The sequence below is a fragment of the Phacochoerus africanus genome, chromosome 1 (genome assembly GCF_016906955.1).
Source record: "Phacochoerus africanus isolate WHEZ1 chromosome 1, ROS_Pafr_v1, whole genome shotgun sequence".
In the NCBI taxonomy this organism is placed as follows: Eukaryota; Metazoa; Chordata; class Mammalia; order Artiodactyla; family Suidae; genus Phacochoerus; species Phacochoerus africanus.
The window spans coordinates 93,033,929-93,052,720 of NC_062544.1; the positions used below are offsets into that span (position 1 = coordinate 93,033,929).

The following is an 18,792-nucleotide window of genomic DNA, read 5'->3' on the forward strand; positions in this document are numbered from 1 at the left end:
GAATTTTTCAGATCAGAGACTGAACCTGAGCCACAGCAGTGACAATGCTGGATCATTAACCTGCTGAGCCACCAGGAACTCCAAAATCTGGCTGATTTAATTTATATTAGAGTAAATAAAAAATGTCTTTTTATTTAATCTTATTTTTTTATCGTTGCATCCGTGACATATGGAAGTTTCTGGGCAAGGGACTGAATCTAAGCCACAGCTGTGGCAACCCAGGATACTTCAACCCACTGCACCTGGCTGGGAATGGAACCCATGCCTCCCAGGGACTCAAGCTGCTACAATCAGATTCTTAAGCCACTGCACCACAGTGAGAACTCTTTAAAACGTCTTTTTAAAATTTCTGCTTAAATATTTTCTCCCCTAACGGTATTAGTCCTGTGCTGAGGAGCCGAATAGCTTCTTGAAGGCTGTGCTGGTACCCTCAGTTCCCATTAGAGTGCTCAGTATATGGGAGCTGTTCAGTCAGGAGGAATGAAGTGTTTGTAGTGATTGCAATGAATTGGTTACATCTTGAAGATGTTTCTAAAAGTATGGGAAACTAGACAGATCGGTATCACCTCAGGACATGTTGCTGGTATTTTGATTTTTTTTGGAGGGGGGATATTTGCTAAGAGATATTTTTTCATGTACCTCTTTCTCTTAAAAAACTTGGCAAGAATAAAAACCAAATGACAAACTAAGCAAATCATTAAAAAATCCAAGATATTAGTTGCTTCAAATTACAATGCATTTGTATTACTATGCCATCACAAAAGTGGAAAACATATTATGATTCACAAACAAATTATGAAACATGATGTGTAATGAAATTCTACTTTAGAAAAAAAAGATAAACTTTAAAATTTGGGTCCATATTTATATAGACATATTCACTTGTATGTGTAATATAGTAAAAATGATATAAAATAATTTATTTATAAAACAGAAACAAACTCACAGACTTTGATATCAAACTTGGTTATCAAAGGGGAAACTGTTGAGGGGAGGGATAAATTAGGAGGAAGGGAGTAACATATACACATTACTATATATAAAAATAGATAGTCTCCCAAGGCAACAGAAATTGAAACAAAAATAAATAGGACCTAATCAAACTGACAAGCTTTTGCATAGCAAAGAAAACCATAAAAAAAAAAAAAAGACAACCTATGGAATGGGAGAAAATCCTTTCGAACAATGCAACTAACAAGGGATTAATCTCTAAAATATACAAACAATTTATACAACTCAACAGCCAAAAAAACCCCAAAAAATCAACAACCCAATCAAAAAATGGGCAAAAGACCTGAATAGACTTTTTTCTAAAGAAGATATACAGATGGCCTACAGGCACAAGAAAAAATGATCAACATTAGTAATTATTAGAGAAATGCAAATCAAAACTACAATGATGTACCACCCCACACCACTCAGGAATGGCCATCACTTATAAGTCAACAAGTAACAAACGCTGGAGAGTGTGTGGAGAAAAGGGTACCCTTCTTCACTGTTGGTGGGAATGTAAATTGGCACAACCACTATGGAAAACAGTATGGAGGTACCTCAGAAAACGAAATATAAAGCTACCATATGACCCAGCAATCCCACTCCTGGGTGTATATCTGGACAAAACTTTCATTCAAAAAATACATGCACCCCCATGTTCAGTGCAGCACTATTCACAATAGCCAGGACATACAAATAACCTAAATGTCCACTGACAGATGAATGGATTAAGAAGATGTGATATATATACACAATGGAATACCACTCAGCCATAAGAAGAACAAAATAATGCCATTTGCAGCAACATGGATGGAACTAGAGACTCATACTAAGTAAGTCAGCAAGAGAAAGACAAATACCATATGATATTACTTATATCTGGAACCCAATATATAGCACAAATGAACCTATATACAGAAAAGAAACAAACTCATGGATATGGAGAACAGAGTTGTGGTTGCCAAGGGGGAGGAGGAGGGAGTGGGATGGGCTGGGGTTAGTAGATGCAAACTATTGCATTTGGAATGGATAAGCATTGAGATCCTATTGTATAGCACATGAAACTATATCTAGTCATTTGCGATGGCACATGATAGAGGATAATGTGAGAAAAAGAATGTATATATATCTATATCTATATTTATATCTATATATGTATGACTGGGTCACTTCTCTATACAGCAGAAATTGACAGAAGATTATAAATCAACTATAATAGAAAAAATAAAAATCTTAAAAAAAAATAGATGACTAACAAGGACCTACTGTATAGCACAAGGAAATATACTCAATACTTTGGAATAAACTACATGGCCTCAACCCCAGGATTTTGACTTAAAATCTCCTACAAGAGGCCTGGAGACCTGCATTTCAAGCAAGACCCTCAGAAAGTGTAATACAGTCCTTACTCTGGGAAACACTGCCCAAAACATCCTATGCTCTTTGTGAGTCTCTCCAAGTACACGAGAGAAATCGCAGAAATATCCAATACACAGCTTGTGACGTCTTTCTTTTTTCTATTTATATATTCCCATTGTGATACACTCACTAATAGTTTAAAGTAGGAATTATTTCATAAATAGTATAATTTAATCTGTGGGCAATTCCTTCTGCAGTGAGTGAAATCAAAATTATACTTTATTTTTCAGAAAATGGGCCTTAAACACATTCAAACTAAGAAAAATAATTAAATTGTATTCACAAAGCCAAATGAAAAGTCTCTCCCAAATATCACAATTTATGAATTATGATATGGAGAGTCTGAGAACTCAAATGTAGGCTATTACCATTGTCCTAATGAAAACACGTTTTTAAAGCAGTGATTATTTAACATGTATACCTATTTGGTAACAAGGCATTCCTGCAGCTCCCTGGGCACATGGGGCTGGGAGTATTCTACACAGAGTGGATATAAGGGAGGAGGGCCACCTGCCTCTGGCTGGCGAGTGGGACAGCACAGGAACCTCTGGGTAGAGGCCTATTCCCATACATCTGAACAAGAAAAAATGGTGCTTAGGTTTGCACTGTGCCTTTTGGGCAACTCCTCCACCACCTGATGTTTATAGGGTAATAGTATTTTATTAAGAAAAATACCTTATTTTTCCTTGGTGGCAAAGATGTGCGACACAATAGCATGAACATTTGGTACTAACTCTCCTTATCCAATGAGGTGATTTGACTCCAGCCAACATCACAATGCTCTCTTTTTCAGCCATGAATTTTTTGAAATTCAACTACTTCATGATTCATTTTACAAAGTTTTCCTGCCTTCCTTCCCCCTTAGCATTTAATCTCTTTCAAATTTAAGTTTACAAGTACAAGAGCTTTGATGGTTTCATATTTATTAAGTGAAGATCAAAGGCCTTCTTTGCTGCTTTTAGTCTTTTACATCTGCAAGAGATAACATTTGAGATGACAGTTTTTCTTTTCACCAAAGAATTTAGGATGAGAATGCCTTCATTTTCAAGCATTTATTTTTCTCTAAGCCTAAATGTTCTCCAAATTATAAGCATACTGCCATCATACATGGAATTTCATTCAGCGTTATATTTCAAGAACACCAGGAATTCAACACACCATTCTCTACTGCCACCAGATAGAGATTTGTCCCTGTTCTTCCTATAAAGCCCCTCTCCTAGTAAGACTGGTTTTGGGGCTCATAAAAAGGTATAAATCAAAGGGTGTTACTTTCCTAAATAGGCCTTATAGAGATGATGACTTTTTGTGGTGTTATGCTTTTTTGTTTGACAAAGGATTGTCCACATACTTAACAAAGATGGATCACAAGTGGATAAAAACATAAAACAGGCAAAATATCCAAACAGGCAATCACAGAGCAGGGCAGCCAAATGACCAATAAATGTAAAAGGATATGCTAACTCACCCATCATCAGAAAAACGCAAAGTAAAACAACAAAATACCATTTCACACATATCATAACGGCAAAGTTTAGTCAATGGGAATATAAGTTGGTGCAGCCATTATGGAAGAGTATCCAGGTTCCTTAAGAAAATTAAATATAGATCTACCATATGATCCAGCAATCCCACTCCTGGGCATAAATCCAGAGAAAAACATAATTTGAAAAGATGCATGCACCCCAATGTTTATTGCAGCACTATTTACAATAGCCAAGACATGGAAGCAATCTAAATATCCATTGATGGATGAAAAGATAAAGATGTAAACATTACTCAGCTATAAAAAAGAATGAAATAATTCTATTTGCAGCAATATGGGTGTAACTACAGATTATCACACTATGTGAAGTCACAGGAAGACAAACATCATGATATCATTTATATGTGGAATCTAAAAAAAGTTTCAAATTAAAGAGACTCACAGACATAGGTAACAAACTTATGGTAACCCAAGGGGAAAGGTGGGGCGAGGGATAAATTAGGAATTTGGAACTAACATATACACACTACTACAAATAAAACAGATAACCAAAAAGGACCTGCTATACATCACAGGAAAATATATTCATTATCTTGTAATAACCTATATAGAAAAGCATTTTAAAAAAAGTATATATGTGTATGTATAACTGAGTCACTTTGCTGTATACCTGAAAATATCAAAATATTGTAAATCAACTATACTTCAAAAATTATAAAATTTAACAATAATTTAACAACAAAAATTATAAAATTTAACTCCAGGGTATGGAGAAGCAGGAATTGGAGTAAAATGCCAATTGTACTATAACTTGGCACTGAACATCTTGGAGAAAAATTGGCAATAAATTTGAAAGTATACATATCCAGTGAGTCAGCAACTCTATATCTAGGAATATATCCTAGAGAAACTGCACTTTTCCACACAGAAACACAGATAACATTTGTTATAATTGCAATAATAACTGCTTGTAATAAACAGAGGACAAGCCAAATATCCATCAGGTTGGTAAGGGAGAAATAAATTGTGATGCTGTTAAATGATGGAATGAGTATAGCAGTTAAGATAATTAAGATATATATGTATCAACATGGATACAGAAAATGACTGAAAAAGGAAATTATTGAACAGTATGTACTATTTATAATACTATTTATGTAGATTTGAAACTATATGATCAATATTATATATTAGTAGATATATGTACATAGTAAAAGTGGGAAAAAAAATACAATAAATAACCTCTAGGTTCCTGATTGTAGGTGCTTGTGGGGGAGGAGGAGGAGGAGTGGTCTGAAGAGGGTCCACAGCGGCTTCAACTCTATAGGTGCTGTTTTGATTTTCCTTAGCAGATGAAGCAAATAAAACAAAATGTTGATACATTTCACTTTTTTTTTGTCTTTTTGCCATTTCTTGGGCCGCTCCGGTGGCATATGGAGGTTCCCACGCTAGGGGTCGAATCGGAGCTGTAGCTGCCAGCCTACGCCAGAGCCACAGCAACGCAGGATCTGAGCCGTGTCTGCGACCTACACCACAGCTCACGGCAATGCCGGATCTTTAACCCACTGAGCAAGGGCAGGGATCAAACCCGCAACCTCATGGTTCCTAGTAGGATTCGTTAACCACTGCGCCACGACGGGAACTCCAATACATTTCACTTTTGGGTGGAGAGTACGTCAGTTTTTGTTAAATCGTTCTTTGTACTTCCCCGTATTTAAAAAAAAATTTCTTTAGTAAAATATTGGTGTTCCCTTGTGGCTCAGACAGTTAAGGACCTGGGGTTGTCACTTCAGTGGCTCAGGTTGCTGCTGTGGCATGGGTTGGATCTCTGGCCCCAGAACCTTTGCTTGTTGTGGGTGCAAATTTTATTTATTTATTTATTTATTTATTTTAATTAACAAGTAGGGACCTCCCACTGTCGCTTAGCAGTAATGAACCTGACTAGTATCCTTGAGGATGTGGGTTTGGTCCCTGGCCTCACTCAGTGGGTTAAGGATCTGGTGTTGCCGTAAACTGTGGTATAATTTGCAGACGTGACTTGGGTCCTGTGTCGCTGTGGTGTAGGCTGGCAGCTGCAGCTCTGGCTGGACCCCTAGCCTGGAGCTTCCATGTGCAACAGATGCAGCCCTAAATAGCAAATAATAATAAAAATAAAAAATTTAAAAAATAAAAATTAACGAGTAACAGGAGGGGTAACTGGGAAAAAAACTACAGTTACTAATCCATAGTGAGAGTGCTATGATGGGACTGGCCACTCTGTAGTGATATTTACAAAGCATTCCAAAAAACTGTTCATGACAAGGATCCAAAGACAGCTACAGGAACTGAGCTTTGCCTCACAGAACACTCAAAGAAGTTGGGGATTATAGAAATAAAAATACAAAAATTAAGTCTCCTACACTTTGTATTTGATACAGAAATAATCTCTACCACCTTAAGCAACTTGCGAATGGATTCTAAGTTCCTAAAAATTCAAAGAACCTCTCCTCAAGCTATTCAACATAGCAAATTATCTTGCTCTAAGTAATTTGTAATATAAAGCAATTAGTTGAAACTTGACTAAAACATGTAAATAAAATAGTACACTCCTTTAGGGCAGTCACAAACTCCATCACATACAGGCAGATAACTTCTATGAGTAAAGTGACTGTAGGTAAAAACAAATTAATTCGTAAATAAAGCCATGCAATCCATTACTCTAACTTTATAATCTTGGTAAACATGGGAACAGAAGAATATTTCTCTAAGAAGAAAAGTAGTTTGAGTATTACTGCAAACAGTGACTGGTGCTAGGATGCAGCAGCAGAACTGGGGCAGAGTTTGGGTTGATGGTGACCGTGCCCCTTATAATGGGGATGCAGTTCCTGCCTTAAAGAAAGTGCAGCTGCTAGGCAGTCTCCACCGACTGCTGTCATTGTGTATACAGAAGCTAAAATCCTGATTTTGTGCTATATCTGTGAACATAATTTTAAACTGCTGGTTGAATAAGACTGGAGACATCCCAAATGTGAACTACCTTGAACTGAAAGGAATATTATGTACTTGTAGAGAGGCCTAGGAACTTTCACATGTTGTGGATATGGCCAAAAAATCTTTCATTCAATAAAAATAAAAAATACTCAGAAAAAAAAATTCATGTAAGTTCCAAAAAGCAAAGCTTGAGTTTGCCTCATGCCAGCAACTATATATATAGCATCTACATTGTATCAGGTACTATGAGCATTTTCTAGAGATGAGCGTTCTAGAGATGATCTAGTATGAGAGGATGTGTGTAGGTTTTGTGCAAATACTACACCGTTTTCTAAAAGGGACTTGAGCATCCTTGGATTCTCGTGTCTGTGGAGAGTCCTGGAACCAATCCCCTGTAGATAGTGTAGTGAGCGATGACTGTTTTATATATAGAACATTTGAATAACAAAACTGGCTAATGAACTTAATAGTAACCAAGGAAATGAAAGTTAAAATTAGATGTTTTTCACCCTTTAGATCAGCAAAAAGAGCAGTGCTCTTTTAATTGATTATCCTACTTTGGACTGCAGTAACAAATTACATAGACTGGGGCTTGAACAACAAACGTTTCTCACAGTTGTGGAAGCTGGAAGCCTGAGATCAGGCCAGGTTCCTAGTTAAGACCCTTCCCCTATTCCTGGTTGAGGGATGGCCTCGTCCATTGTTCTCACTGCTGGGGTGAGTGAGAGGAAGCAAGCGATCTTCTCCTCTCCTAAGTGCATTAATCCCCTGCATGAAGGCTCCACCCTCATGACCTAATTATCTCCCAAAGGCCCCCACCTCCTAGTACCATCAGATTGGGGGTTAGGATTTCAACATATGAATTTGGGGAGGAGGGGTACATAAACATTCAGTCCATAACAGTAATCTAACAGTCTAATGCTGTATAAACAAATAACTCTTAAAATGACTTTAGAAAAAAAATCAGAGCTTCCTTGTGGCCTAGTAGTTAAGGATCTGGTATTGTCTCTGCAGTAGTGTGGGTTTGAATCCCTGTCCTGGGAACTTTCACATGCTGTGGATGTGGAGAAAAAAAAATTCCAGATGACTGCTATACAAAGGGTAGCTAATATTAGGCCAGTTTATTGAGGGGATCTGTATACTGTTAGCCCTTCTTTGCCTCAGTTACTTTTGCCTTACTAGTTTATCGTCACTAAGCTGTACATATAATTGAGAATTGCTTTGTCTCATAATTCTGTACTATTTCCAAACTTGTCTGCAAAATAAAGTATCAATTAACATGCGCCAGGTACACTGAAGTTGAAACTCTCACAGAACACATTTCAGGAAAAGTGTGCAACTAGTTTTCAACACTTCAACTCTATAAAAAAAAAGGACACCTGAACTTTAATTACATTTCTACTTAAAGCCTTAGTAAAAATTAGAATGTTTCATTTTCAGAGATAAATTATATTCAGTTTATTTCAAATATCACCTTTATAAGACTGCTTGTCGAGCTCCAGGTGTTCTCATGAAGAATGCTGGTCCACTTGATGATCCAAATACTCACCGTGCCAAAACCAGTTACTTTAAGACAGGTAAGAGTCAAGTCTCTCCAATTTTATGTATTTGGCCACTATATAATGCTGTAATTAAGAGTTTGACAGTTCCAGAAACTTTCTAATATCAAGACATTGATAAATTTAGATGCGCAAGCTATTTTTCTTTTAAATGTAACTTTTTAGCAAGAAAGTGGTCCTCAACAGGGTTTGACTACAATTGAAACAAAACTATAAGACCTTTGTTTCAGAATGTTAGTACATATTTAATAATGCATATAAATGTATTACTGAGTTGCACAGGGTGAGAATGTCTAAGAATGTGCTTTTCTTGTCTGAAGAGTTGAGAACTCACTTTGCAGAATGTCACAAAGGCATGCAGAGGATGGAGCTGCGGTCATCTCCATCACCGCCTCCCTGCGGGTGCTATGACAACGCTTTTTCACACAAAGACTCAATAAATGTTCACTAAATTTAATTGGAGAGGTTCTAGGGAACACACACAAAAACTCTTGATACACTATATAAATTCTGAATAATATAGTTACATAGTTTCAAAGTCAAGAATAAACATTTTTTAAAAAAGAATAAACATTTTACTCAATGAGGTAGATAAAAACACTCAAAAGTAAACTCCAAAGTAAAGCATTTTCTGAAGTGTCCACATATTATGGTTTTATAACTTATCTGTAAATTTATGCTAAATGTTTTCATAATTCATCTCAAGTGGATTCTAATGTTTAGCATACTTATGATTTTTATTTAAACAAAGTAACCACTAAAAAGATATAAAGCAAAATAATTCATTTTATTTCTTAAATGCCTACATATTTACAATCATAAAAATTTTCATGCATTATAACTTATGAGATAGCACACTTTCACATTTATTAAAAATTTAAAAACTTAGGAAATCTATTTCAATCACTTATGGAGAAATTAATCTGATCAGAAACTGTGAAATTACTATTATTAGCTTAAGATTTCATCATAATAGCCTTAATCATAAATACCTTCATTTTACTTTCAAAACCATACTTACAATTTTTAGATTAAAATCTCATAATGGGGCAGTAAGACTTTACTCCAAATTATAGTCACATATGGAAGGGAGCATTTAATTCAAGGTGTCATTATGGTCCATAGTATAAAGATATATTTTCATGAACATTACATGATGGAGAGCCAACAAGGAAATACACTAGTACAGGGTAGCAAACTGCCAACTAAGCATGCACAGAACCAACAGATTACTTTAGAACATGCTAAGTTCTTGATTATTGCCAGCTTTTCCATAATGTTCAGATCCTCAAAGGTCAATGAATTTTATAATTATCTCCAAACAATTTTCTTCATGGTCATTTAAGCTTTGTCTAAACAGCTGGGTGTGTTGCCAAGCAACACCACCATCTCCTCCGCTTAATTCTGCTTCTAAAATAACTTCAGTGGCACCAGAAAAATCATGATAGGAGTGAAGAGTTTTATCTGTCGGAAGAAAAAAAAAATTCACTTTGCTTTTGGTAAGAACATAAAGACAGTGTTTTGGAATGTATTTTATATACCTGCCTTACAGGTAAAAACCAACCCTCAAAAATAAATACAAATTAGAGCTTCTGCTATGGTGCAGTGGGTTAAGGCTCCTGTGTTGCTGCAGTTGTGGCACAGGTAACAGCTGTGGCTTGGATTTGATCCTTAGCCCAGGAACTTACATATGCCATGGGTGCATCCATAAAAAGAAAAATACATACATACATACAGAATATTCTTTATGGAGGAAATGCTTTCTCTGAAAAAGAAATGATTTTTCTCTTTCCCTTTCTGTTTCACAATAAAAAACATAAGTCCTGCTATTACAATGAACTTGTACAGTTTTTAACTTGAACAATTTTTACTGCAATAGTATGAATAACTCTTAGGTAAGAAAACTCTGACTATATCGCAAACAAGTACAATTACTTTTCAGAGTCTTAAACACACTTCATGATTTAATTCTCCAAATGCTTACCGCCTGTCAGTTCCACTTGTGCTGTATCAGATCGCAATTTCCACTGTACTGTTCCAGTCTCAAAGGTCTGACTACTTGTCCTAATGGAAATGCTATCTACTTTCAGACCAACTGACCCACATTCAAACTTCCAGGAAATGTAAGCATAAGACGATCCTTCCTTTCGGGCTAAATACACCTATAATGTAAGAGGGGTAAAAGGAACTGTCAGAAATAATGAAACAGCATAGAAAGCACATACAAAGTCTTACTGTCACAGTTGCTATGCATGAATGGTTATTACAACCCTAATTTTTCCCCACTGAAAATATTTTTTCATTACAAATTTTTCCTATAGCATCTTTTCTAAGGATGAAAGATATCTGAGTACAGGTGCCTCAGTAAGCACAGCCCTAAGGCTGCATGCTAACCAAATTTTGGCAAATCATATTCTCTTTTAAATTAATACATATAGCTACTTAAAATGGACTTTATGATGAATTCAGGTGGAAATGAAGGGTCCTTTTAAATGCAATTATCTTTATATTTTCTAAGTCAATTTTCAGACACTTTCCTAGAATGAGATGGGCCATTTCCTCTAAAACCAAGCAAATAGTTCCGTCACTGCTGAGTAAGAGTGATGGTTTAAAGGTAATATCCACATTACCTGCTCACCTCTCTAAACAGCAGGCTCCCCATGCCTTCGTCATCCCTGCCCTACCCACTTTAAATGTCCTATTGAGGCATCCAAGCTTACTGGCTGCCTCCAGCCCATCTTCTTTCATAGTTTCATCTACACTCAAAACATGAAAACTGACATCCACTGCCTTGGTCTTTCACAGGTAACTGCACTCACCCAGGCTCAAGTCCCTAAGAATCTGACTCTTTAATCATTTATCCCTAATGTTCAAACCCATGCATTTCTTTGAACTAAGTCTTACAAACAAAAACAAAAACAAAAACCAACTTTCCTCATTTATATTGCACTTACCACTACACTCAGGACTTTACACTCATCTTTCTGCAACTGCCTAATTAAAAATCCTACTTCCTTCATATTGTTTGCCTGGTCTGGAACATACAACAAGTACCTGCCTCTTGCATTAAATCCAAACTCTTAGTTTTCATGGTCCTTCAGAATTTCATCCCACCTTGACTGCCAATACTCCCTTACCCAAATGTAACTTTCTTTTCTTTTTTTTTTTTTTTTGGCTTTTTAGGGCTGCACCCGCAGCATGTGGATGTTCCCAGGCTAGGGGTCGAATTGGAGCTACTGCTGCTGGCCTATGCCACAGCCACACAATGCCAGATCCTTAACCCACTGAGTGAGGCCAGGGATCAAACCCGCAACCACATGGTTCCTAGTCAGATTCATTTCTGCTGTGCCAGATGGGACCTCCAAATGTAACTATTTAAATACAAGGTGCACTTGTATTATCTAACTTAACCAAACCATAAACTCTCTGATGGCAGAGGCTCTGATTTATGGGATTTAATAAACAGTATTTAAGTATTAGGAATCAGCACAAGCATGCACACATTCTTCCCGAAACACCTATTCTACTTCTCAGGAGCAAATAGCTGGAAGTAACACATGAAACACATCTGCCATGGGGACATCCTACTCTGTGCCATTCTAGTCTGCAGTCATCAAGTAAAAAGTCAATCACTGCTAATATTCTATTCATATTCTATGCCATTTGGCAACCTATAGCTAGTTTTCTTCCAGGTTAAATGTCAGCTAATTTAATTTGAATCTTTAGAATCACTGAGCCATAAACGACTCACTCTCCAAGGAAAATGACTTAATCTCCTTAGATATGTCTAATTGCCACTGCTGTCTGTGTAACAAGCTTAGATGAGTGCCTGCCCCACTCAAGCCCAGCAACCCCACCCTACCACCTCTCTGGTGCATGTGCCCCTACCACACACTCATCACAGCTGTCTGTCCCAAAACCCAGGGCTTAGGGCTGCACTAACACACCTGGGGAGCTGTTAGTTTCACCTCTGCTAAGCTACTGGGCATCAAGGGATTACCCAAAACTTAATTACTCCTCCGAAGGAGTGGTTAGTAACAGGGGTGTCTGGAAAAGATGAGCCAAACAGAGGGGTTACTGGAAGAAAGGTGGTTGGAAGAAATTAAAAGATTGTAGGAAAGTAATCTTAAACGATAAATAAATACATTTAAATTTATATCTCAATATACGTCTTCCATGTCTTGTATGTTTTCAGAGCTCAATAGTTTCAAATGTCCCCCCCTAAAAGTGTGGGCATAAAATATGATAGGCTGAAGTCAGGTTAACCTCACATTTCTAGTTTAACCCAACTACTGCCTCGATTATATCAGGTAAGTCTTAGCCTGAACTGTTTTTAAGGGTCATAGAAGGTTTAAAATAGCTGTTGAACATGTCTGAGAATTGCTTTCTCTTAAGATTAACATTTTTAAGTCCTAAAGGTATTAAATTAGTTTTTACCTCCAAAAAGTTAAAAGATAAGATGGAATTCATTGCTGAATTCTTATATGCTTAAATAAAACTTTACATGTTATGTGAGCAAATAAAAGCTCTCTTAGGCTAATGAAATAGCATATGGAGATAAAACAGACCCTATTTATGTTGAAAATTCATGAAATCTTTTGATAACAGTCCATTTTGTCTAAAGCATTTTTTTTTTTTTGGTTTGCTACTTTTTAAATTATTCATTTATTTATTATTTTGCTTTTTAGGGCCTCACTTGCAGCATATGGAGGTTCCCAGCCTCGTGGCTGAATTAGAGCTGTAGCTGCTGGCCTATACCATAGCAGTGCAGGATCTGGGCTGTGTCTGCAACCTACACCACAGCTCATGACAACTCCAGATCCTTAACCCACTGAGCGAGGCCAGGGATCGAATCTGCAATCTCATGGTTCCTAGTTGGATTCCTTTCCACTGTGCCACGACAGGAACTCCCATATCATTTTAACCAACTTACTGAACTCAGCGTTTTTGGAGGTGGTAGGATGTTACCAAAATATGTATACTCAGTTTGGTAATTTGAAATGTACCAAAACAACAGGAGTTACATAAACCTCCAACTGTGGTCCCATCTAGGTATAAAACCAATAGAACCAGTAATTTATTTAGGAGGAAAAAAAATTATAACCTCTCAAATAGTCAACTGTTTGCTCTAAAGGGGGGAAAAACTTTTTTTTTGTAACTGTTGATTGTTCATAACATCTTGATTTATCTCAAATGTTTGCCTGTTGGCTTTTTAAATTCATAGGTAGATCCCTTCCTAGCACCTGTAAGGACAAAACGGCACACCACAATCTGTGGTGCACTGGCACAACACCAGTGCATCTGTGGTTTCAGGTCTAAGTTACACTGCTCACAACTTACACAGATGAAACTCGTCCTTTGGGGTGTGGCTGTGACCACTATTTCAACACTCAACACAAGTGGAACATCACCCTTCTTTCTGTACTTCACATTCTCAGGAAGATCTTCACTTAAAGATTTTCTATTCATGTGCCAGACTAGTCAGTCTGCTGCTACAGTCTCCTGGAGGTCATTCTTTACTGTACGGTTTGAAGCTATTCTTGAGAATGCTTTTAAAACTAATATTCTGCTGAGGCCGCCAAGATGAACTCTAAGTAAATCCACCATACAGCAGACACCATGCAGTCATTCCCACAGATCTCCAGCAGTGCAGCTATATTTCAAGAAGTTTTAACGCAGTGCTGGTAAACTGTTCTTGCTCATGTATTTTATCTTCGGTTTTTCCATTTGCTCATTGAAGTCCAACTCAGGTGTTCCCACTCTACTTAAATCCTTCTAGACTATACTTCCCATTTATTCCCTTTGCAGCCTCTGGATCACTAGGGTGATCATGTTCTTCCTTTGCCTGAACTCCTGCCTGGCTTCCTATTGGGTCACTGCGAGGTCATCAAAGGCCCTGGGGCCTGACAACTAACTGTTCACCCCTCTAGTCTTATTTCCCACTTGTTTTCCCTCATACGCTCTACTACTTCCTCTTCTCTACACATGCCAGATGTTCCTCACTTTGGTGCGTTTGCACACACTACCTCTCATGCCCACATCCTGTCCCCACTCTGAGACCTCTCCCTCTGTTACATCCTCCAAAAGCCCACTCAGATAATCGCTTCTTCTGCAAGGTCTCTCTGACTCAAGACAGTGGCTCTTCCTTCCATCTCACACACAGACCATATCCTTCCAGCACTCACCTCACTAATATCAACAGTTGGCCCATGTGTCTTCCACCTACACAAGTCCATGCTCCCTTGGGTTTGTCTTACTCACTTACCATTACATCCTAAGTGCCGAGCATGTCAGCTGAATGACTGAGTGAATCAATTCTGGACATAATGCCATGCACCAAAAGTGCTAAAATGACTCTAGTGACAAAGGGAATGATAAAACTGCTCAAAAATGCAAAGTTTCTAAAAACATCCAAGGGACACAGTCTGAACAAAGAGAGAGTACCTATGGTGGTGCAGAATTTATGCCATATACATGCAACCATTCTTTTTCATACCCATCAATCTCTACTAATACCTTTACTATGCACTATAATGTATGAATATTGAGAGTACTAAAGTGAGCAGAAATATCAAGGGGTCTGCCCAGGAAACATTTACAGTCTAGTAGGAGAGAGGCAAATCTCTTCTCACACATATTAGAACACAGGTCAGGAAGGGGATACAGAGCGTGCAGTGAGTCAGGCAAGGGGAAAAAGGAGCCAGCTGGCTGAGACCAGAAGGGATGAGGCTTACACCAATTTCTAAGGATAAGTTAATCTAACAAAAGGCAAAGAAAAGAGACTCTGTGGAGAGGGGGAGCAGGGCAGGGCAGCTTCAAAGCAGAGAGCAAGTGAGGAGCCTGTGCAAGGCCAGGGCACAGACGAGACTTGAACTGCTTTTTTTCTTACCCTAAGTTTACTCAGTAGCAAATGGGATTTTTTTGTCTTATTAGGACCACATCCGTGACATATAGAGGTTCCCAGGCTAGGAGTTGAATCAGAGCTGTAGCCGCTGGCCTCCACCACAGCCACAGCAACATGGGCCATGTCTGCAACCTGCAGCTCAAGGTAACACCAGAAGCTTAACACACTGAGCAAGGCTAGGATTGAACTTGAATCCTCATGGGTTCGTTAACCGCTGATGGGAACTCCTTCATTTATGGTATTTTGAAAATTTTTTTTGGCTACAGTGTGGAGGACATCTTTGAAGGGACCAAGACAATGCAGATGGATGAGTCAGGAAGCTGTTAACACCGCTTTTGTCAGGGAGTTCTTACTGTGGCTCAGTGGGTTATGAACCCAACTGGTATCTACGAGGATGCGGGTTTGATCCCTGGCCTCACTCAGTGCATTAAGGATCTAGCTTTGCTGTGGCTGTGGTGTAGGCTGGCAGCTGCAGGTCCAATTCAGTCCCTAGCCTGGGAACCTCCATATGCCATAGGTGTGTCCCTAAAAAGAAAAAAACACATCACTTTCATCAAAGTGTTATTACTTGCCTCCTAACAAGTAGACTCTTGATTTAGCTTTCTATACTCCCTTCAAATTCATACACTCCTGAACAATGTATCTGCTAAGCAGTAAAATTTAGTTCTTCTCTCTGCTCCTGGGAGACTACCTGCTTGAGAGGGTAAGAATCTATTCTAAATGTCCAGGCTGGAGATACTGAGGAAAGGTGTGGTGCAAAACAAACTCCTACTTTATAGTGGATTTAGAGAATCCCTAATTGGGGGCATCCTAGAACATAACTGATAATACTAACTTAGGTGAAAATTTCACATTTTAATGGCAATATATTACTTCAGAGTTATTTATTTTTTCCCCTGTTGTTGGTGAAGTTCTTTTTTTTTTTTTTTAATTGTTATTTCCCAATAAGAGTTATTTTTACTGGTCTCTACAAGTGTAGTCACAATTCTGGTACTTTTCATTTAATACTAAATATTTTAACTGGAAATGGAGTCATTAAGCTTTTTTTAATTTAAGGTACCCTTTGTAAAAGTATTTGAAGGCATAAACTTTACTTGAGTAGGCACCTGTGTTGTAGGAATGGCCCTCACATCTCATTTACATTATTTAAAGCCTCCTCATACAATATACCCTCTGCACCCCACATGCTGCCCTGTAGCTCCCTTGCTTACAAACACCTACTCAGAACACCTACTCTTCTCTCCATGTCCAGTATTACCTGCTCTGTGGGGCTTTGCCTAGCTCCCATGCCAGGGCTACTTATCCACACCCCGTGTTGCTATAGCAACGTGCTGATGTCCTTATCACAGCACTCAGCATTGTGGCCAAGATGGCTAAGCTTCAGCGTCCTCTGTTAGATTGTGAGGGCAGAAACAGCATCTTCACGTTCTTACCATGCAGCTGATGACAGACAGCGCCTGGCAGGACAGGCACTCAGTACTGGTTTGCAGATGAACAAATGCATGAACAGGACCAAGAATAAGCCATAGACTAGACCTATTCTTCAGCACATCACTGTTTTCTCCAACAGGACTACAGTTAGAAAGGTGTCATGCTTTTTTCACTAGTTCAGCAAGCACAGACTAGTCCTTGGATAAATACCATGTCTATCCTATCTGCTTTCTGTTCAGAGAGACTTTTTATTTTTATTTTTATTTTTTTGCTTTTTAGGGCCACACCCATGGCATATGGAGGTTCCCAGGCTAGCGGCAGAATCAGAGCTACAGCTGCCAGGCTACACCACAGCCACAGCAATGCCAGATCTGAGCCGCATCTGTGACCTACACCACAGCTCATGGCAATACCAGATCCTTAACCCACTGAGTGAGGCCAGGGATCAAACCTGCAACCTCATGGTTCCTGGTCAGATTCGTTTCTTCTGTGCCATGATGGGAACTACCTGTTCAAAGTAATTTTTAAGGTAAAGATAGTCTTCCAGAAAATCATCCTCTCTTATCAACCAGATAGTCAATTACAGATACACACATCTTTAAATTTTAACTCTTATCTTGTTTTATATGCCCTTCTTTAACCGAAGAAGAAAATTCCTATATCTACAATCTCAATAATCCTATAAATTATTCTTGGCTTAATGCAAAAAAGATAGTCAAAATAAGCACCAAGATAAGTTTAGAGCCAAACCTATGGGGGAATAAAACAGAAAGAAAGGACTTCATCTTTGAATGTCTCTAGTCTGATCAGTTCCTAGCACAAGATAAGGATGCTCCTAAACACCAGCAGCTCAATCTGTGACTTTTTTTTTTTAAATTTATGTATTTATTTATTTATTGGCTGTGCTCATGGCAAGCAGAAATTTCTGGGCAGGGACTAAACCTGTGCCACAACAGTACAAAACAAGATCCTAAACCCACTGCACCGCCAGGGAACTCTCTGTGCCTCACTTTTTAAAACTACTGGGGTATGTCTTACCAGGGAACAACTTCCCTTCTCACTCTTCACTTGGTGAGTTCATTCACTCCAATGAAATTTACTGACAATGTGGTAGGTCTGCTTAAGTTATGTGAGTAGCTCTGAGCTTATTTTCCCTGTCTAAGGGGTAGGGCAGTTTAAAAGCAAATTTTATTGTTACAGATGACATGTGACAACAATGTACAAGTTGCTATAATGAGCTACTACAGTCCTAGCATCCATTTCTTTCTTTGTTTTTTAGGACACAGAGACAAAGTAACCAATATTGCTACATGATCATCCACATTCTTATGAAAGGAAAGCACAGGAGATGGTTGGCTCTTGGGACTGTAGACTAATCTGCCATAGTCCCTAACAGTTTGCCTTTCAGTAGGCAATCAATATATACCCATGAAGGAACTGGATAACAACATACTCTATATATTTACGTAAAAACTTGCCATAGGGTTGGTCATAGACTTATTTTTCCCCATAAAAGAACTAAATCCTGCCTCTTTGATGAAAATGGATACTTCCTTGATATAAACACACAAACTTCTAATGGACTTTTGATTAAATGTTGGGAGCAGGATTTTCTTTTACAAGTTTAGAGATTACTAAAAGTAATTTTGATATCATTTTTTACATTACACACAGCTGAAAAATGAAGTTCATGGTTTAATCAATGACTAGGTTTTAAACAGTTTCATGCATTGTTACCATGTTCCAGTCTGTTTCAACTTTTCTGAATATGGATTCCATTTTCCACACACCATTCTCCCATCCATCAAGAATTTGGTTATTACTTGAAACTCGGACATAATGATTTTTTACAGTATTGTAGCAAAGGTGGAGCTGCTTAGAAATCTTCTCTTCTTCAGAGGGGATGAACAGGATTTCTTTACTCTTAAAAAGAAAGCAGAATTAGTTTTTCAACATAATAGAAAATAGCTACACAAAAGAGGTACTCCTATGTATAGTGGTTAAGAGGTTTCTTCAACTTCAAAATGAAAAAT

General features: G+C 38.0%; 1 protein-coding gene across 2 annotated transcripts in view; it reads right to left on the reverse strand.

Annotated features, from left to right (window-relative positions):
- Positions 1–8,861: 8,861 nt before the first annotated feature.
- NGLY1 (N-glycanase 1) overlaps positions 8,862–18,792 on the reverse strand; it is a 68,488-nt gene continuing 58,557 nt past the window's right edge. For both annotated transcript variants that reach the window (XM_047769216.1, XM_047769213.1), the window contains exons 10-12: positions 18,497–18,682; positions 10,409–10,586; positions 8,862–9,888 (exon numbers count right to left, since the gene is read on the reverse strand). In XM_047769216.1, coding sequence (XP_047625172.1) covers positions 9,713–9,888; positions 10,409–10,586; positions 18,497–18,682 — 540 coding nt within the window. In that variant the 3' untranslated portion in view covers positions 8,862–9,712. The remainder of the gene's footprint in view (positions 9,889–10,408; positions 10,587–18,496; positions 18,683–18,792) is intronic.